The sequence below is a fragment of the Felis catus genome, chromosome B3 (genome assembly GCF_018350175.1).
Source record: "Felis catus isolate Fca126 chromosome B3, F.catus_Fca126_mat1.0, whole genome shotgun sequence".
NCBI classification, from domain to species: domain Eukaryota; kingdom Metazoa; phylum Chordata; class Mammalia; order Carnivora; family Felidae; genus Felis; species Felis catus.
Window position 1 is genome coordinate 121,712,173 of NC_058373.1, and position 21,154 is coordinate 121,733,326.

General features: G+C 46.5%; 2 protein-coding genes across 10 annotated transcripts in view; both read left to right on the forward strand.

Moving 5' to 3' along the window:
* The first annotated feature begins 24 nt into the window (after positions 1–24).
* CIPC (CLOCK interacting pacemaker) lies at positions 25–20,604 on the forward strand. Of its 9 annotated transcripts, none has more exons than XM_045060307.1 (5): positions 204–219; positions 4,618–4,665; positions 6,814–7,003; positions 13,210–13,379; positions 16,937–20,604. In XM_045060307.1, exons 3-5 carry the CDS (start codon positions 6,868–6,870, stop codon positions 17,828–17,830), a joined length of 1,200 nt encoding a protein of 399 aa, XP_044916242.1. In that variant the 5' UTR covers positions 204–219; positions 4,618–4,665; positions 6,814–6,867; the 3' UTR covers positions 17,831–20,604. The 9 variants fall into 9 exon arrangements, with proteins under 9 accessions (XP_006933085.1, XP_003987909.1, XP_044916242.1 ...); XM_006933021.5 differs by lacking the exon at positions 204–219 and adding an exon at positions 637–1,865; XM_003987860.5 differs by lacking the exon at positions 4,618–4,665 and having other exon boundaries at positions 78–219.
* The window catches only part of TMEM63C (transmembrane protein 63C), a 129,627-nt gene continuing 128,535 nt past the window's right edge, over positions 20,063–21,154 (forward strand). Inside the window, exon 1 of the mRNA XM_019833359.2 lies at positions 20,063–20,168. The gene's annotated coding sequence lies outside the window, so the exon portion shown is untranslated. The remainder of the gene's footprint in view (positions 20,169–21,154) is intronic.

Below are 21,154 nucleotides of genomic sequence, written 5' to 3' on the forward strand. Positions count from 1 at the left end.
GGAGTACTGCCGACAGTCTCCATGGTGCCGGGTCCTCCGAGCCGAGTCACGTGGCTGGAGAATTCAGCCGAGGAGGCGCGGGGAGGAGAAATGGGCGGGAGGTGGAGGGGTAGCTTGAGACTGGGCGACGACGGGGTTGTCATGGAGCCGCGGGGCCGGGCTCGCGCATGCGCCACCTGACCCGCGGGTCCGGTCGTGGAGAGGCGACCTCGGCCCTAGGTGAGAGAGGGAGGGCTGGGCTCGGGGGCAGAGGGTTTGCGCGGGGAGCGTGGGGAAAGGAGGCAGGAGTAGGAGAGAGAGAAGGGGAGCGACGTAGGCCAGAGAGAGCACCCGGACTTTCAGGGGACTGGAGGGCCAAATGGTGGGAGCGGGAGGCGGTGCGGCTGTTCCGCTTATAGTTGGTGCTTTTGCTGCGAGGGGCGAAGCTGCGTGGGAGAGGGGATCGCAGGTGCCCAGAGGCTGTGTGTGGGGAGAGGGTTTGTGTGGGGAACGAGTTGGGTACGCACTCAGGAAGGGTGGGCCCCCGTCTAACCCTGCTGAGAGTCCGGGCAGCGGGCGGAGAGCCTGCAGGCCTGCAGAGCTGTGAGCAGAGGGGCAGGGAATGGGCAGGTGAGTGGGCGCGAGGCTGGTGAGCCGGTGAGAGTCCTGGGCCTCCAGTTTGGGGGTGAACACAGTGCCCGGTCCTGGGCCCGGGACGCAGGTGTGCTGTCACCCACTTGGCTGGTTATTTCCCCTGGGTGGCCAGCTCGCCAGGTATGGTGCCAGGGGGTGGGGAGGTAGAGGAGAAGGTGGGTGTTGCCAAGTAAGAAGTTAGTGGGTGGGTTTCGGGGAGCGCTGGTCCAGGCCCAGGGCACAGGCCGCAGCCAGACTCCGTGTTATTGCCCAAGTCCTGGCAGTATGCATTGCCTGGGCGTTTGCCCTGGGAGCCTGGTGGTATGCCAGTCACAGCACAGTCCTAGGGTCTGCCCAGTTCTGCCCTGCTGAGCTGGCAGGCTGTTGGATGCCTGGAGGGTGCTCCTGCTGTCTGGCACAGATGCAGCGTGGGCTGGTGCGAATGGGGAGGTGGGCACTGTTACTGTGAACCCTTCTGGAAGCAGGGGATTTGGAGAAATTCTCTAATCTCATCTCCTCTTTGAAGGAGGAGATGGAGTGAGCCATATCTGGTTCCAAACAGAGGACATTGTATGGAATTGGGGTTCAGGATCTTTGACATACATTTGCAGCCAAGTTGGAGAATGGAAATGGATGCCAAGGGGAAAATGAATATTCGAGATTTAGGTAGATGGGTTGGTCCCCCACAGCCCCCTGTTAAAACACATAGACATTTTCCCAGAATGGTATCTTTGGAGACCAAAAGAAAACAAACCTCAAAAGAAAAGCTAGTAATGTATTTATAATTCTAACTGGGATTACTCATGATTTTTGGGGTGGTAAGGTCTTAGTTTTCTATGGCCTTGTCCTTTTTTGTATTTAAGCCTCTGGGCTTTCACCTCACACCTCTGTCCATGCACGCATGCTATGCACGTGACACATTTTAAAGGGAGCTTGAGCTCTTGGGAACGTTGCCAGGTGTCTATAAAAGGAAAGACCCGAGAGCAGCATTTCAAATCCTTGTAAACATTGGGTCTCCTTTTTATCATAAGCCTAAATCTCCATAAAGATTGTGGATTAGACAACCTTTTAATTTGGTGGGTGGATTTATTCCTAAGGCTTCACCTTAGAATAAGGAAGTTGGGTCTGGAAGGTAGGTCTTGAGGTGACCACGGTGTTTGGAGATGCACAGTCTTGACCTTCATTCAAGCTGTTCAGGTATTTCAGTGACAGCTAAGCTGCTAGGCTGTCCGCAAGACTCAGCAGGATGGAAGGTTTGTTGGAATGTTTTATTCTGTTGAGTACCTCACACATTAATGGGAGGGGGGGTGGGGCTGAAGTTGCAAAGATGAAAAAAAACAACTCTTGAGGTTGAGGAGACAAATAACTAGACTCCAATGTAAGAAGTATAAAAATAGAAGTGCTATGGTGCACTTTAGTTAGAGTTTTATCTTATACCTATTTATATCAACTTATGTATTTTATCGATTCACTTTCCCTTATGAGTTTTATGTGTACTATTCTGTCTGGGAACTATGTGGAGAATATGTTACATACGCAGTTACCAAAGGTTCGATTAGGGTCGATTCTGACAATCCAGGGAACTTAAGTTGGAGTCCTTTCAGTGCGGAGTCCGGCACGTGAGGATCTCAGATGTTTGTAAAGCAGCATTAGTGGTTTCCAGTCAGTGCCAGGAAGCAGGGGACGGCATGGTGGGTAAGGGCTTAGTAACCTATTTTTGACTGCTAGTCAGCTTATGAGCATCTGACTTTGTGGTAAAATAATATCGAGGAGGAAAAAGAATCTTAAGGTTTTCAGACTGCCATTTGCGTGGCCCTGGGTTTGACAACAGCGGTAGTAAATGCCATCACTCTGTGTGCTTCTCTCCTGCCGAGGGCCTCGTGGTGCTGTGTATGAGTGGGTCTGTTGTTCACTGGCTAATTGATGTCCCTGGTGCCACTCTCAGGGAGGAAGTACGTTTCCTCGCAGAGAAGAGAGGTCAAGGTGGGATGATGTAACCTTTCATTGTCCATCCCGCTTGAACTTTCCAAAGACCCTAAGGCTTTCTGTTGCTTAAAAAGAACATTACTTAGGGCAGAGGCTTTCATACGTTTAGTCACTTTCACATCTAAAGTAGTCGATGGCTGTTCTTTTTGTTTTTTAAGCTTATTTATTTATTTATTTTGAGAGAGAGAGCAAAGTGCACACGTGCACAAACTGGAGAAGGGGGGCGGGGAGAGAGAAACCCAAGCAGTCTTAATGCTGTCAGCACTGAGCCCAACTCGGGGCTTGATCTCACAGACCATGAGATCATGACCTGAGCTGAGATCAAGAGTTGGATGCTTAACTGACTGAGCCACCCCGGCACCCCTCAATTTGCTATTCTAAAGTGGATTATGCGTTATTTCCAATGACCACTCATTCTCTAAGACTTAGTATTTTTGCATCTGTTCTCTTTTAACCTATTTCAGCATTTGTGTTTTGATTCCACAATTAGTATTGTTCTGCACATTTCCAATGAGCCAGAAAATTCCTATGTATCTTTTTTTTTTAATGTTTATTTTTGAGACAGAGACAGAGCATGAGCAGGGGAGGAATAGAGAGAGGGAGACACAGAATCCAAAGTAGGCTCCAGTCTCTAAGCTGTCAGCACAGAGCCCAATGCGGGGTTCGAACTAAAGAATCGGGAGATCATGACCTGAGCCGAAGTCAGACACTTAACCTACTGAGCCACCCAGGTGCCCCTCCTGTGTATCTTCTGTAGCTGTATTGGCTACACTTTAATAATAGTAGCAAGACATTTTTCATTGTCAAAAGGATTGTAGACTAAATTGGGATGCTTTATCTAAAATACCTGGGGTCACCTGGGTGGCTCAGTCATGGTCTCCTGGTCGACCAGGCCCCAAATTGGCCTCTGCGCTAGGCATGGAACCTGCTTGGGATTCTCCCTCTTTCTGCTCCTAATCAGCTCTCGTGTGCGCCCTGTAATAATAAGTAAGAAAGTAAGTCAGACCTGAATAAGTGATTGCCCATCCACAAGCTATATCTACTTCCCTTTTGAATAAGCTTCCTATTCACTTTTGGATGGTATTATTTCAGGGAAAAGAAACTGCACATTTGTTGGGTTCCATACAAAAGGATCCTGATTTAATTAGAAATACAGTTTTACATTTTGGTTTACTTTTTAAACTGGATTATTCATGCTGTCAAATTTCTTTTTTTTTTTTTTAATTTTTTTTTCAACGTTTATTTATTTTTGGGACAGAGAGAGACAGAGCATGAACAGGGGAGGGGCAGAGAGAGAGGGAGACACAGAATCGGAAACAGGCTCCAGGCTCCGAGCCATCAGCCCAGAGCCCGACGCAGGGCTCGAACTCACGGACCGCGAGATCATGACCTGGCTGAAGTCGGACGCTTAACCGACTGCGCCACCCAGGTGCCCCTCATGCTGTCAAATTTCATAGCCACCCAATAGAGACATTGCTTTGCAAGATGGTGCTATGCGAGATGGGGGGGGGGGGGCATTGTTTATCTTTTACGTTCATAGGACTTAACTTGGGACCTGTGGAAGAGTGCTTGGTTTGACATGGGTTGAATGGGGAAGCCAGTCCCCTTACATGAGTTAGCTATGGTACAAAATAATTTTTACTTGTAGTTGTGTTTAAAATTCAGCCTCATTCAGGGGCGCCTGGGTGGCTCAGTCGATTAAGAGTCCTGACTCTTGATTTTGGTTCAGGTCACGATCTCAGGGTTCGTGAGATCTACCCCTTCACTGGGCTCCGAGCTGACAGCATAGAGCTTGCTTGGGATTCTCTCTCTCTCTCTGCCTCTCAGAGTCTCTTTCTCTCAAAAATAAATACATAAACTTAAAAACAATTTTTTAAAATAAAATTTAGTCTCATTCAGATGTGTTCCCTTCAGTCCACTCTGTATGCAAAAGTATGAGCAAGAGGGTTGCTCAAGGATGCTTGTAAATATCTTTGTTTTTAATTTTTATCCTGAATCGCTCCTCTGCTTCTTCACTAGATCCTCTGCTAGAGAAGCGTTCAGGCCTGGCGTTTCGGGGTATTCCAGATACGGTGCCCTTTGGCATGGAGCTTGTGTCTCTCTCCACCCAGAAGGGCAAATGGACTGTGAATTAAAACTTCACCAGGCATTGTTTCCATCTCTTCCATGCTGCAGTAACGAAATACCACAGACTGGGTAGCTTTTAAACAACAAAGACGTATTTCTCACAGTTCTAGAGGCTCGAAGTCCAAGATCGGGGTGCCGGCACACTCAAGTGAGGGCCCTCTTCCGGGTCACAGTCTGTTTCACTGTCCTCATGTGGTGGAAGGGGAAAGGGATCTCTCCGGAGCCTCCTTTATAATCCCATTCGTGAGTGTCCACCTTCATGATGTAAGCACCTCCCAAAGGCCCTGCCTCCTAATACCATCCTCTTTGGGGGTCAGAGTTGCAACATAGGAATTCTGGGGGGACACAAACATTCAGACCATAGCACCTCCCCAGTTGTCATTGTTATTGTCGTTTTCCCCATTCTCTTTATCCCTGAAGTATCCTTTGTGTATTCCTCTCATGCCGTCCTCACCCCTGCCATTCTGTGGGGACTCGGGCGGCCTTGTTAAAATATCTGGAATGTTCCCAGCCTCTGCCAGCCCTTTGAAGGGCTCATTTGTCTCATTCTTTGCACTGTTAGCCAGGTTCTAGGTCTGCTGTGGACCAGTTGTGTGTCAGTGGGGCAAGTGTAGGCTTCTTCAGCTTTTCGGGGCTCCTACTTGTGCATGTGACAGCCCACCCGGCATCTCCACCTGAATGGCCCACAGCCACTACTCTGTGTGACCAAGACTGGAACAGCCTAGCCACCCCACCCAATCTCTTTTGTGCTCTTCTTGGGCTGCTTAGCTTAGGAAGTGGTACCACCATCTACACTCCCAACATGCAGTCACCAAGCCCCAAGTCTTCCTCCTGCATACGTCTCCGGTCTGTTCACTTCTCTCCATTTCCATTGCCACCACTTTAATCCACCTGGCTACCGGGGCAGTATCCGAGTGACCTCAGCGCCTCTCTTGCCTCTCTCCACTTGAATCTCAGTTCAGCATCCAAAATGCTTTTAAGATGCTGACCTGATCATGGGTCATAAGGCACTGCCTGTCTGGCCCTCACCAATCCCTCGAGGCACAAGTGCATGGCCTTCAACCCTCCCCCCCCACCCATTCACTGTGCTCTGGCCTCCCTGGCCTCTCAACTCTTTGAATGTGTCAGACTCTTTGCCCCTTTAGGGCCTTCTCACTTCTACACCCCACCCAGCCCCCTTTCCCTGGCTTCTCCAGATCCTGGGCTACATGTCACTTCCTCAGGAAAGCCTTCTTTTGCCCAGTCCCCTCAGACTGTCAGCCCCTCCCTTTCATAGCTGGTATCAAATAGTAATTAAGTAATTGTGGGATTGGTTGATTAATGTCTGGCTGGCTATTTAGACTGCAAGCTCCAGGAAGGCAGAGACCATGTCTGTTCTATTCACTTTGTACTGGTCCTAGCCCAATGCCTGCTTCATAGTGGGCACCTGATAAGTATTTCTAAACGACTGAGTATAACTTAGCTGAGCCTCACCTTCCTTCTCTGTAAAATGGAATAGCAACCGAGGAGGACATTAACAGCAATAATGTCGTGTGTGGACTTGCGTAGAAGCGAAGCACAGTTATATATGATCTTACTTTCGTGCAGAAAAGTTCTTGTATGTAGCTTGTATGAGGAGCTGTGTTTACTCTGTTTAGTACCTCACCCAAAGAAGTGAAAGGTTCATTGGAGCAACTGTGTTACGGGAGGTGGCAGCCCAGAGCCCACCAGTGCACGCTGGGAAAGCAAGCCTTGTCCGAGGTGGGCATTACCTCTCCTCACTCCCTCAGGGAGCAGGGGGAAATGCCCCTTCCAAAAAGCCTAATCAAGTGTGCCTTTGTTCGCAGTCTACAAAGCTTCCACTGAGTGTGGTTTGTGTGCCCTGAATTCGTAATGGAATTTGAGGGCAGGAGAGGACAGTGAACCTTCTTTTGGGTGGAAACCGTTCAGTGTTTAGCAAACTTGAAGCCTTTGTAAGCTGAGACCTCTGGGAAAATTCAGAGGAAGTGGGCGAGGCTAGTGTTCTTTGCCCTTCCTTTCCTCACCGTTTGGATCACCTGTTTCAGCTCTCCAGGCAGCGTCTTCTTATGTAATTGTTGTGTCTCACAGGGCAATCCAGATGAAAGACAGGACTTGATGAATCCACTTCTAGCCCGGTAAAACATGGAGAGGAAAAACCCACCCAGAGAGAGCCCCAGAAGACTCTCGGCCAAACTGGGCAAAGGCACAGAGATGAAGAAAGTGGCTCGTCAGCACGGCATGGCAGCTGCTGAGTCAGATAAGGACTCTGGATTTTCAGGTTAAAAATACCTTATTCCTTCCACATTGTGATGAATGATTTGCCTGAAAAACGCCCTCCCTAGAACTCATTTGTGTGATAAAGGTGGGAAGCTTTCATGTACAAGATAAATAAGTCTCTGATCTCTTAAAATGGTAATTCTGGTGCCACATGGTGGGCCACTTACCCAGCAGTCACTGGGGTTAGTTCTGAAGGAATGATCTGACATCTTTTTCCAGTGCAGACTCTCAACTTTAAACCTTACATTTCCAGCCGTTGCAAAGTTAGTGGGAAAAAAATATTTAAATACTGCTAATTCTGTTGTCTGAGCTCCTTTTTCATAGGAACAGCTACATTGCTGGAAAAAAAGTACTGCTGCATGCTGTCTCCATGTAGCAAACGAAACAGGAGTATGTGATTTAAGACAGCTGTTTTTACTAAGAAAGTAATTTGCCGTGTTTAAAAACATTTCCCCGCCACAACCCATCCCTGCCAGTACCTGTGCGTTTGTATTTGGGCTTGGAGAGCCTCAGTTCCAAACTTGAGACTCTACTAGAGACAAGAAAGCAGAACGGTTTTCCTCATTAGTTTGTTTCAAACCTTATCTGAAAGGGCTAGCTGCATATGCAGTGAATCATTTAATTTTGTGCCCGGCACTTCTGTTTCCACATTTGAGTGTTTCAGTGACTTGACTATGCCTCTGGGGGCAACATTTTTGGTCCAGAGGATGCAGAGAGATGAAGCCAGGGGATTCTGGCTGGGTCAGCATCCTGAGAGCAGAGCCCTCCCCGAGAGGAAGATTTATGTTATCCAGCTTCACAGAGACTTATCAATCCATCTTGTTGATTTATTAATTTATAGTGAGAAATGCAGCTGTTAGGAAAATTAGAACTCTCTCATCCCTAGAGGGGTGTGTTTTCTGCCTGTAGGCATGCTGCACGAGAAGCCAAATTATAAATAGACAGTTGCTCAGAGAGGAACAGAGCACCAGCCGATCGAAGGACTAGAATAGGGACAGTCCAGTGAAGGGAGGGCCAGCTTATAGCCCTTTGGGTTTTTCTTCTCTCTTAGCATTGTTTCCCAAGCTTGACTCATCACAAGGCTCATCTGAGGTTCTTGTTAAAAATACCAGTCACCACCATCCAGGTATATACTGATTCCCCTGAGGTAATCAATTGCTGAAGGAATTTCATCAGTGTTATTTATTTAATTAGCAGCATGCCTTCTCAGACTCACAAGGGAATCGGTGTACCTCCTGAGTAATGATAATGACGTTAACATTTATGTAGAATTTACCATAGAAGTTCTATATAACCAATGGCTGGCCCTGATGAATAATGTTTGCCAGTTTCCATGATGTATATACTCTCACCAGGACCAATTAATTTCAGGCTGCTAATAAGATGTTACTGAATATGGGGATGGGAGGATTTGGGGAACTAGAAAAGATGTATACCACCAGTCCTTATGAGCTGGTAAGAACCAGCTGCAGCCCATCGCTGCATAGATCACAGTTCACGTACAATAAATCATAATAACTATCCTGTGAGAAAGTATTATGTTCTCCATTTTACAGATGAGGAAACTGAGGCATAGAAAGATTACATAATTTCCAGGATCATGCAACTGGTCAGTGGTAGAGCTGGGATTTGAATCCAGGGACATGTGTTTCCAGAGGCCCTACCTTTCGACACCATTGCCCAGTATTCTGGAAAGCTCTGGTGCAATTCTTTAGGTCAGTGTCAGCCAAATCCACCTCATTTATCATTTATTCACTCAGTGATTGATTAGGAGTAGTCAGTGATGGGGAATACACTTTGGCTGGGATGCTCACAGTTGCGACACTGGAATGCAAATGTTCTGTGTGGGGACTAAAATAAACCTACATTTGGTGTGACTAACACGCTGCTGTGTGATAAAGTTGTACTTCCATAGGACAGTCAGAAGGTTCCGTTGCTTTGGCATTCCATACATACTGAGCTTTGGCCAAAGCTGCCGATCAGGGAATGGGCTAAGCTTATGGTGGAAGTTTGGGTGGGCTCCTGGAAATGTGTGTAGTTCTGTTATCTGGATGGTAAGAATATTGTCCTGGATTAAGCTGAGGTTACTCCAGCCAGACTTCTGTTGGTTAGGATAATGTATGAGTTTGCTAGGACTGCCACAACAGAGTGTCATAAATTGGGCGGCTCAGAAAACAAATTTATTGTCTCACAGTTCTGGAGGGGAGAAGTCCAAGATCATGGTTCCTGGTGGACAGGGTTCATTTTCTCGGGGCTGTGAAAGAGGGGGAAAAAAAAAATACTGATCACCAGACCCCTCTCCTGGAGATTGTGATAGCAAGGGTCTGGGGGAGGGCCTTCAGGAAAGGTGGACTTTATTTTATTTTTTACAAGTGTTTCTGGTGATTTCTGTGATCAGACTGGTTTGGGAAACATCATAGGCCTAATACCTCTTACTTTTATTATCATGTTTGTTTTTCGTCCTTTTTTCTTACTGTGAAGGTAATGCATGCTCATTGAGGAAGCTTAGAAATTTAGGAACATGCAAAGAAGAAACGAAACATTCTCCATAATCCTATCACCTATTATTCCCAATATGTTGACATTTCAGGATACCATTCGACAACCTCAACCTTGTCAGGCCGGTTGTTCGGTACTATGTCCCAAAGTCTGGGGCATAGTTTTTCTGATAGTTTCCTTATTGTCTATGTAGAAGTGCTTTCAGAAGCATTGAGTTGTTCAGACACAAGATGATATTAAAAATAATCTAACTCATTATGCCCCCGAAAATGGCCCCAGTGGATGCCTCCGGCCGCTCCTGGGCCAGGTGCCAGTGAGTTAGTTCAAGGAGTTATTGTTCCAGTTACCTGGGAGTGTGATGTGATTTGTAAAACCAAGGTAGTTTTTCCCATTGTAATTACTTTTCCATACTTAATTATTCCCATTTTAGTTATTCCCCCAACTTTGTATTTTGAAAAACTTCAAATCTACACAAAAGTGAGTGAATGTCACAAATGTCTTTCATTCAGATCCACTGAGTGATATCATTTTGCCATATTGCTCTCTCTATACACAAGCACACCTCTTTATACACACATAAATATATATAATATAATCTTTTTTTTTTAATTTTTTTTTTTAACGTTTATTTATTTTTGAGACAGAGAGAGACAGAGCATGAACGGGGGAGGGTCAGAGAGAGAGGGAGACACAGAATCTGAAACAGGCTCCAGGCTCTGAGCGGTCAGCACAGAGCCCGACACGGGGCTCGAACTCACAGACCGCGAGATCATGACCTGAGCCGAAGTCGGCCGCTTAACCAACTGAGCCACCCAGGCACCCCTATATATGATATAATCTAAACGTGTATGTGTAAAAAATGTATTTATGTACTGAACTATTTGAAAGTAAGTCGCAAACACTTGACCCTTTGTCCGTAACTACTTAAGTACAAATCTCCAAAAAGAATAACCTTCTGTATAATTATAATATCATTGTCGTAACCGAGAATTTTCACCTTGATGTAGTTATTAATGAGCTATAGTCCATATTCAGATTTTCCCCATTGTCTCAATAATGTCCTTTGTCTTTTTGTGTATTTGTTGGCTTTGGATCCAGGATGCAGTTGAGGATTGGGCATTTCATTTAGTTGTCCTTTTTAGTCTTATGTAGTCTAGAACAGCTTTCTCATCTTGCCTTGCCTTTTTTTTCCTTCCCTTCTTTCCTTTGTTTTCTTTTTTAATCACAGTGGCATTTTTTTCAAGTTTATTTTATTTATTTGAGAGAGAACATGAGCAGGGGAGGGGCAGAGAGAGAGGGAGTGAGAGAATCCCAAGCAGGTTCTCAGTGCAGAGCCTGACACGGGGCTCAAACCCATAAACTGTGAAATCATACCCTGAGCCAAAGTCGGACTCAACCAACTGAGTCACCCAGGCGCTACAATGACAGTGACATTTTTTAATGAGATAGCCTGTTTTGTAGAATGTCTCACTCTCTAGATTTTCTGGTGTTTTCCCCATTATTTGAATCAGGATAAACATTTCCTTTTTACCAGAGTACTACATTTTTTTTTTTTTAACGTTTATTTATTTTTGAGACAGAGAGAGACAGAGCATGAACGGGGGAGGGTCAGAGAGAGAGGGAGACACAGAATCTGAAACAGGCTCCAGGCTCTGAGCGGTCAGCACCGTTGGGCTCAAACTCACGGACTGTGAGATCGTGACCTGAGCCGAAGTTGGCCGCTTAACCGACTGAGCCACCCAGGCGCCCCCAGAGTACTACATTTTTGATGTTACATCCTTCCCATTGCAACACATGATGAGACTCCTAAATTTGTCTTATTCTTTTTTTTTTTTTAATTTTTTTTTCAACGTTTATTTATTTTTGGGACAGAGAGAGACAGAGCATGAACGGGGGAGGGGCAGAGAGAGAGGGAGACACAGAATCGGAAACAGGCTCCAGGCTCCGAGCCATCAGCCCAGAGCCTGACGCGGGGCTCGAACTCACGGACCGCGAGATCGTGACCTGGCTGAAGTCGGACGCTTAACCGACTGCGCCACCCAGGCGCCCCTAAATTTGTCTTATTCTTGATGAAGGCCTGACTGATCACTTGTTTAAGGTAGTGTGTAAGCCTGTACCAGATTTCTCTATCGTAAAAGTATCCTTTTCTCTTTGTAATTAGAACGTAATTTATGAGATGATACTTGGAGACTGTGTGACTCTCCTGTTTCCCCAAAACTCTTGACTAGTGGTTTTTGCAACTACCACTGATTATCCTTAGCTGAATCAGTTACTACATTTGTGGCTTAAAAAGGGTGATCTGATTTTATTGTTCCTTGTACATTTTATTAGCTGACACTCTTCTGTAAAGAAGAGTTTGTCCTCCTTTTTTGAGTATCGCTATGGATACATGGAATTCTTTTGTAATTCAGTCTGTCAATCCTATATGATTGTTCTTTTTGATACTCAAATTGTCCCAAGTTTGGCCAGTGGAAGCTCCTTCTTGATAGTTCCTGTGTCTTTTTGACTTGACCGCATTTATGTTTGAACACTTCCTTGCTTTTGGGGACAATAAGACGTCCAGGCTCATCTTGTACTTTTTACTGCCAAAGACTTGAATTGAACTCACCTGTGACATTTAGAAACCAAGATCCATCCACTAGGTATGCATTTTGCTTCTGAGGTCCTTTGTTTCTGGCCATGGTTCTTAACTAGAGGCACACGTTTGGATTACTTGTGCTTTCTGAAAATCCACTTCCTGGGCACCAGATAAATCAGTTCAGCAGATTGAGGGGAGGACCCCGACATCTGTAAATTCTAAAAAGCATCACGAGAGATTCTGATTAAATGCAAGTGTTGACAGTTACACTCATTTAAATTATAGTCACATTTCGGTCCTGCCTCATCCAAATTACTCTGAGATTCTTGATGAGCATTTAGTGTATTCCCAGACTCCTCACTAGCAGGGTTATAGCAATCTCTTGGTTTACTCTAGCAGGTAGCTAATTAAGTCTTTTTTGTATGGATTTCCCGTAGGGCAGCCTTATCTTCTTCACCGTAGAGAGCAGCGTCTTTCTATCACTGGTTGTGCAGGGTCCCTAGGAGGCACACTCAGCATGCATTTAGGACACCCACAAGAGAGGTGCTTAACTGGGTGGAGGTGGGTAACAAAGACACATTTCAAATTTCAGCTCTGATGAGCTTACCCAGAAGTGTACAATTAGAAAACTTAGGATGGAGCTGTTTACATTTCAGCATGGATGTAAGTTTGGAGGCTTACAGGTTCATTTTGTTTTTATTATTGTAACTCTATTTTGTGGTGCCCAGAGCCTCTAAAGGTCTTAATCCTGCCCCAGGTCACGCATGTACTCCATTCCCCTTTCAGCAACAGATTCTTGAAGGTAATGCTCTCACTCTGAAGCCTTCAACCCATTTCTCCTGTGGTGGTGATGGTTACTTTCACATACACCTTAACTGATGCAAGCTCTGGTCTGTAACAGAGTTAGAAAGGAAGCCTGCTATCCTAGGGCAGGGATTCTTAATCTTTGGGGATAGGAGGGATTCCATTGAGAATACCATGAAAGCTAAAGACCCATTCAGAAAAATTCACAAAAACTTCTATCACAAATGTTCTATTCCATTTCAAGAAGTCTGTTGACTCCTTTGAAGGTCTGCTTAAGAGCCCCTCGCCTAGATCCTAAGTGAACTGACCACTCTTCTGCCCACCAGATGGGAGCTCAGAATGTCTGAGCTCGGCAGAGCAGATGGAATCCGAGGACATGCTGAGCGCCTTAGGCTGGGGCCGGGAAGACAGGCCAAGGCAGAACTCCAAGACTGCAGGCAGTGCCTTCCCTGCACTGTCCCCGATGGTTGTCATGAAGAACGTGCTGGTCAAACAGGTGAGGGGGACTACTATCTCCTGCCGTCTCTGCACGGGAATGTTCCCGAGCTTCCTGCGTGCCCTGCCTCTCCCTATCTGCCCAGGAGAGATTTTAGAAGTAGACCGCCAGTGCCACACCGATGCACACTTCTGTCCTGGGGAGACGATGTTTCCTTTCAACTACTGACAGTGTTTTCCGCAGGACCACAGCGGTCATGACACGTGTTCCCATTTTCCAGACGGCAGGCCTACTTCATTTCTATATTCCTAGTTTGTCCAAAAGGACCCCAGCTTTCTTTAGTCACAGATAAAGGAATGAAGCAGAAATGTCGTCACTTTCTTAATGTTTTATTTATTTTTGAGACAGAGAGAGAGCATGAGCAGGGGAGGGGCAGAGAGAGAGGGAGACACAGAATCTGAAGCAGGCTCCAGGCTCCGAGCTGTCGGCACAGAGCCCGACACGGGGCTCGAACCCACAGACTGTGAGATCATGACCTGAGCCCAAGTCGGACGCTCAACCGACTGAGCCACCCAGGCACCCCTGTCGTCACTTTCCTGGTGCATTCTAACGTTTGACAGAAGTGAGGGTAGCAACAAAAGAATCTCTTTTTAATTTGAATTGCCCCTGAATTGAGGAATGAAAGGTGTATTTATTTGTTTGAGAAGTAGGGGCGATTTCCATGTTCTCCCAAAGCCATGTCATTAGTGAGAAAGCAGCTCTTTGGTTTGGGTATGGCCATCCCAGCAGCCTCCACACAGCACTGTTGTGGCATTGAAAAATACCCTGCTTTGGGCTTTATTATATAACTATGCATATTGTGTGATTATTGTCTGGATATGAAAGAAGAGAAGATTTAGATGACAATGTAAGCTAAGACCCAGTGTTTGAAACAGAGAATTCAATCATGTGAATTTTGTTAAAGAACATTTAACCTTACCCTCCTTTGCTCTAAAACATACCAGTTCTCGCATGGGTCCATTCGTTGATGAGGCTGCTTGAAACTAGTGACGTTTGAAATCTGGCTTTGTGTCGTGGACCTTCCCACCTTAGGCAGAAGAACAGGCTAGAGCCTCACAGGAAACCCTAAGATCTTAACTGTTTACCTAGTAGTTGTTACAGAGGAACACAAACTGATTTTCAACAAGGCAACCTAGTGACTCTGGGAAAAGAATTTGAAGATTTTTACTTGGCAGATCATATCTCAGCTGGAAGCATAGTTCCCCTTACTGAAATGAAGAGAGAAAATAAAGACATGACACGGAGCCCAAATGAGACTGTCCAGGCCCCACCAGTGCCGCCTGCTTCTCAGGGCTTCCTTTCTCCGGGGCTCTTTTTCTCCCTGCCTTCCTCTCTTGTTCCCTTAGCTCTTTCTGGTGTGTCTGTGTTTATACGCCTTCTTTGTTGTAGGCGAGGCTGGCAGCTCCCGGAGCTGAGAACAGCCCACGGGTGAGGAGTGAGTAGGCTTTTCCGGCAGAGCTGCATTCTTCAGGACAAAGACCTCCGGGAAGGCTGCTGGGCTGGATCAGGAGATTGGAGGCCCAGGGGGCAGGCTGACCTAGTGGAGTAGTCTAGCAGTTTTGTTTTGTTGTTTCTTCCTACGTGCTAGAATCTGGCACATTCCAAAATTAAAATAATTATACGCTTAAAAAAAAAATCTCCTCATATTGTGTAATGTCTTGATTATTGCTGCTTGCTTTTAGGTATTTTTCTTTTGAGGGTCTGATTCCATTTCTGCCGCTGGCCCATGTGATCTTGCACGTAATTACTCAACCACCGTGGACTTCAGTTTGCTCATCTTTAACGTGGAGGCTTTATGTGAAATGTGCTGAGATCCTATCCAAGCTGAAAATCTTGTCCTGTGTTTCCTCAGATGATTTCAACGTGAATAATACATTGTAAAATCTAAGAATGAGGACAAATGAGCTAAGTATCTATTAGGGCAGTGGGCATACAGCAGCGGTAAGAGCCGTCCACTGAAATCATCTTGGGAAAGCAATGAGTTGGATCTTGTCTGGATCCATTTGCCTTGTGGGGCTATTCTTAGGGCATGAGTGACTAGCGGGATAGCCTGAAGTTTTGCTTCTGACTGGGCTAGGCTGACCTCTACTTCAGAAGACCCCTAATTTTGGATCTCTGACAGGGAAGTGTGGCTGCTGGGCCTAGCATTGCTTACATGTACTCCCGGCTATGTTTGAACACCAAGTGGGCCCCAGAATGGGCTCTTCGGGTAATCCTAGCCTTTGTACAAATGAACTATAGTTGAATTTGGCCTCAAGTTCCTAGCCAGGCATCCAAGAAGCTGAAACGTGTGCAAAATGGTGGGCAGATGTGGGAAGACAGTCCATAGCTTTCTTCAGATAACTCAAATGACCCCACCAGGGATAAGAACCTTTGTCGGGTTCTCTCTCTTCCTAGCCTCGTCACCACTCCTATCTTTGGGACCAAGTTGGAAGTAGACTGGCTTTTGAATATTAGAGACAAGTAGCCATGCCCTTCTTTAATAGGCTTCCATCCGGATCAGTACTTGAAGAATAAAAGTGTATGATTGAGGAGTAACAACAAAAGCAGAGTAGAGAATGGTTAGGCTGGGTTTTAGAGTCAGACCCAGGATGGAATCCTAGCTCCGTCACTTAGTAGCTTGGAGGCTTAAAGCAAGCCGTTTCCACTTTCTGAGCTTCCATTTCTTATTTATGAAAGGAGACAGTAACGACCACATGGGTTCTTAGGGACAGTAAATGGAAGCACCCCCAGAAACCATCACACACAGTGCCAACCCCTAGTAAGTACCAGGTAAGCACTGTTCGCTTGAGTGGCTTTCTGGTTGCTGGGGCATCACTGACTTCAAAAACAGGGGCCCTGACAACGTGTAACTTTCTAATCAAAAGTCGGTTTCAGGGGGCGCCTGGGTGGCTCAGTCGGTTGGGCATCTGACTTCAGCTCAGGTCACGATCTCGCGGTCCGTGAGTTCGAGCCCCGGGTCGGGCTCTGGGCTGATGGCTCAGAGCCTGGAGCCTGCTTCCGATTCTGTGTCTTCCTCTCTCTCTGCCCCTCCCCCATTCATGCTCTGTCTCTCTCTGTCCCAAAAATAAATAAACGTTAAAAAAAAAAAAGTTAAAAAAAAAAGTCAGTTTCAGGTAGAAGAGGTTCCAGGTATAACCAAATGAAGACAGACTTTGGCCTGAAGACACATTTGTAGGCTTGAGACTAGCACACTTCAGCTTACGCCAGGCAGTTGTACTCGCCCACATTATAATTGCCTCAGTTGTGACCTTAACCATGTCATGGCTTCACCTACCTACAATTTCTTTTTCTCAGTGATAGCACTTGAATAAAAACCGGTATTTCCTTCAGTGTTCCCGTAAGTAGGCTTAAAAAACAACAGCCCAATGATAGCAGACTCAGATGGATTTTCCAGCCACTTTTCCGGTAGGGTTCTCTAGAAGGGCTTGCCCCCCCCCCCCCCCCATGTGAGGAAGCCCTGTAGTTGAAATCGTTACAAGCATCCGGCAGAAGGCCGCAGCCCCTCTCCTTTCGGCGGGTCACAGTAGCGTGCCGCTCTTGTCCTTTGTTTTCAGGGCGGCAGCTCGTCCCAGCTCCAGTCGTGGACCGTCCAGCCCTCCTTCGAAGTGATCTCGGCTCAGCCACAGCTGCTGTTCCTCCATCCGCCCGCGCCCGCTCCCGTCAGCCCATGTCACGCCGGCGAGAAAAAGTCGGACTCCAGGAACTACTTGCCCATTCTAAATTCTTACACCAAAATAGCCCCCCACCCGGGCAAAAGGGGCCTTTCCCTCAGCCCGGAAGAAAGAAGGGAAAACGGGGTGCAGAAGAAAGTCTGCACGGAGAGACTTGGGCCGAGCTTGTCTTCCAGTGAGCCCACCAAGCCTGGTGCCGCGCCACCCGGGCCCCCCGCGCCGGCACCCCCAGGCGCCAAGCTCGCCGCGGACTCCGCCCCGCAGGGTGTGCCCTCCCTGGTGGCAGGCGGGAGCCCACAGACTCTTCAGCCCGTGTCCAGCAGCCACGTGGCCAAAGCCCCCAGCCTGACCTTTGCTTCCCCCGCCAGCCCCGTCTGCGCGTCAGACAGCACTCTGCATGGCCTGGAGAGCAGCTCCCCGCTGTCGCCGCTGTCCGCCAGCTACGGCTCGCCTCTGTGGGCCGCGGAGCACCTGTGCCGCAGCCCCGACCTCTTCGCGGAGCAGCGGCGGAGCAAGCACAGGCGCTTCCAGAATACCCTGGTGGTCCTGCACAAGTCCGGTCTGCTGGAGATCACTCTGAAAACCAAGGAGTTGATTCGTCAGAACCAGGCGACTCAGGCGGAGCTAGACCAGCTGAAGGAGCAGACCCAGCTGTTTATAGAGGCCACCAAGAGCAGGGCTCCTCAGGCCTGGGCCAAGCTGCAGGCATCGTTAACATCGGGCTCTAGTCGTGCCGGCAGCGACCCAGAAGCGTTCTCTGACCACCCAGACATGTAACACAGGAGGCGTATTTCCCTGTTACTTGAGCGGTTCTTTTTAACTCTTGCGGTTTCTACTCCTGTTTCCCAGAGCTTATGTAAGAGCTTTTCCTTCTGAACTTAAACCGTTTGGCAGTTCACTTACGAAGCCACATGCCAGGACCTGGCTGTCTTAACCTGTGGTCTGTGCACAGTTTACACACGTCTCCGTTCTTCTGAGGACCTCGGATGCGGAGTGTCCTCGAGTCCCCCTTAACTCAGCCTGCAGGCTGGTAGATGGGTCACGGGGCAAAGCAGGCGAGCTGGTTGTGTGGGGCTCTTCTGGCTGCCACCTCCCACCATCCCACTCACTCACTGTGATCAAGGGCACAGTGACAGGGATGAGTCCACAGAGTGACATCTGTCAAACCAGGGAGTAGGTGACATAAGGATCCCTTTGTGGATCTCCTCATGGATATCTTATGCACAGAGAAAAATATGAGGTGTGCTCATGTTCCACGAGGCATCGTGCCATTTGGGTGAAAACTAAAATGCCATGGGCACAGGTTGGGCCGAGGGTGTAGGCGCTTAATCATGTGAAGCTTTGTCTTCCTCAACTGGAAAGTCAAGGGGAGAGAAGGGTAGCACCATTGAACTCTTACACTTTAGTTCCAAGCCAGATTTCTCTTCACTTAAACTGGTAGGCAAAATACTTCAGATTTTTAAAGTATGGAATCGATTCGGTACCATCTGGAATTATAATTGCTGAATTGCTTTTTTTTTTTTTTTTTTTTTTTTGACTTAGACTCTGAAGAAAGTAGACATGGCCAGCATCTCTTGATTGGGAGCTGGAAGATTCTGGAAATTTGTGCTTCCCCCACCCCCTCTTTTGAAACAGTGCAACCTGTTGTATGTATGAAAATCTCCAAGGTAGCTTCGTGGTTCCTAAGAATGGATGTAAGTTAACCCCTCTGCTGCCACTTTTTTTTTTTCCTTTTGTTTTTGTCAAACAGGAAAGAAATGATTACTGAGCTTGGTAAACTTTGAATTAAAACCATCCTGAGGTCATGACACAGAAGTCCCCAAAATATGGGAGACCATTCTTCGTACCGATTTTATTTTCATACCCAAAGTTCTCATTTGTCGCCTGTCACAGTGACGTGGAGCGATGTGGGGCGGAGTCTTCTGTGTTGCCTACGTGCATTAGATATCGGCAGCAAAGCCAGAGGTGTGGTGTTGGTTATTTGAAGTTCATCTAGAAATGGAGGGTGTGATAAGAATTTCCAGATGATCCCGATTCTTTCGGCTTCGTGCTAAAGGTAAATGGGATTTCTAAGTAGTAGCATTTCAGACTTTTTATCCTTTCATCTAAAAATGTGGAAAAATCTTGAAATTTTGAAATTTTGAAATTTCAGATCTTGAAATTTGAAATGTTGAAAAATCATCTTGAAAAATCTATGTACAAATTATCTTAAGAAGTTCTGTATGACCAGCTTCGTCTTTTCGGCACTAAAATGTTCTTGAAGTTTTACCAAGGCCAGAAGCTAATGCTCAGATTTACCTGGTAGTTGTTAACTGTAACATAGTTTTGAAATGACAAGACCTCAGATTGCCCACACTTTGTTGTCCACCATGTATGATTTACATACGGCTGACCAATTTAGAAATAGCTTGGTAAAATCTCTACACTCTCCTGATCCAGGGCAGAATTACTACCTGCCATTTACTTTCTGAAAAAGAGTTTCAAAATCCCAGCAAATGTGTCTTTAAGCAGACCCTCGGCTCCTTTGAATATTCTCCTCTTGGCCCACTCCCTTTGCCTCCCCTGAATCTGTGCTGCTACGACAGCCCTGCTCTGCGCACCATGCTAGGAAGCTTCCTTTTTGGCAGAATATGTTGGCAGCAAAGCTAGAGAGACAGGTGGATTCAGAAAAGCCTGGGCACCAGTCATGAGTCTTACTGAGTGTCAAAAATCTGAACATACTTGCTGAGAACCAAATTTATTCCATCAGAAAAACCCTCTGTGGAGCTATAAGCCTCTTGGACTCTTCTTCCTAGATCAGGGTTTGCATTTCCCTTCCTGTTATGGTAAAAGATGATGAGAGCCATCATCGATCTGCACTGCTGAGTGGCAGGGCGAAGCAGCACCTCCCCGGCTCTTCTCTGATCGTGTGACTTAGTGTTGGAAGTCGCTCTAGGCTGTTAGCATGGGTGTTCCTTCCCTCGTGGAGCTGTAAGCAGATGAAGCCAAATAGGGAAGCTAGTTCTTGGAAGAAGAAGTCCGTTGAGGCTCCCAGACGTTTGGGGCCAGAAGCCAGATCGGCAAATGGAGGAACCTCGGAGTAGACCAGAAAGATCTCCATTGGTTGCACACGGCTGTAAGTAGGAATGGTCTTAGAGAGCATGCTTTGATCTGGTATGAACTACTGTGGCAGGGCTGCTGGCTTCTGAAGGCGAGAAGCAATTCTTAGTTCAGACCAACCCTTAAAGAGAACTTTTGGCAGATTTTTTGGCCATGTTGAAACACATCTAGAAAAAGCTGCTGGTTGAATTGGCTATGGGAATGGAGTTTAATAACATTTGTAATTTATTACAGTCGTTGCTTTTTATTGATTATAGTATTGTCTGACTTTACTATGAGTCCTTCAACAGAAAAGTAACCCTTGTGCATATATTGAAGTGTTTTTCCTGCTATGAATTCTTTAGGGTAGAGATTTATTTACCAAATGTGAATTCTTTTGAGGAAGTATGAAGTTTTGTAGAAATCGACTGTGAAATGTCAGAGAAAAATAAAAGTCACTTACTTGAAAACTATCCGGCCTTTTTGCTTTATAACTGCTTAAAAAATACTAAGCGAAATCTAAAGTACATTTGACCCTTGAATAACATGGGTTTGAACTGACCTGCTTACCCACGGATTTCTTTCGATAAGTACAGTACCGTGCTGCAAATGTCACTTCCTTGTGTTTTTTTTTTTTTTTAATTTTTTTTTTCAACGTTTATTTATTTTTGGGACAGAGAGAGACAGAGCATGAACGGGGGAGGGGCAGAGAGAGAGGGAGACACAGAATGGGAAACAGGCTCCAGGCTCTGAGCCATCAGCCCAGAGCCTGACGCGGGGCTCGAACTCACGGACCGTGAGATCGTGACCTGGCTGAAGTCGGACGCTTAACCGACTGCGTCACCCAGGCGCCCCACTTCCTTGTGGTTTTAATAACACTTCCTTCCCTCTAGCTTACTTAATTGTAAGAATACAGTATATAATACATAAAATAGGTGTTAATCGACTCTATTACTGGTAAGGCTTCCGGTCAACAGTAGGCTTTTAGTATTTAAGTTTTGGGGGATGCGCGGATTTTCAACT

Bases quoted from the DNA above. Each gene is read 5' to 3' on its own strand.
- CIPC (XM_003987860.5), top strand. From the start codon at position 6,868: ATGGAGAGGAAAAACCCACCCAGAGAGAGCCCCAGAAGACTCTCGGCC. The intron at 7,004-13,209 runs GTTAAAAATACC...TCTGCCCACCAG, and splicing joins TAAGGACTCTGGATTTTCAG to ATGGGAGCTCAGAATGTCTG. The intron at 13,380-16,936 runs GTGAGGGGGACT...CTTTGTTTTCAG, and splicing joins AGAACGTGCTGGTCAAACAG to GGCGGCAGCTCGTCCCAGCT.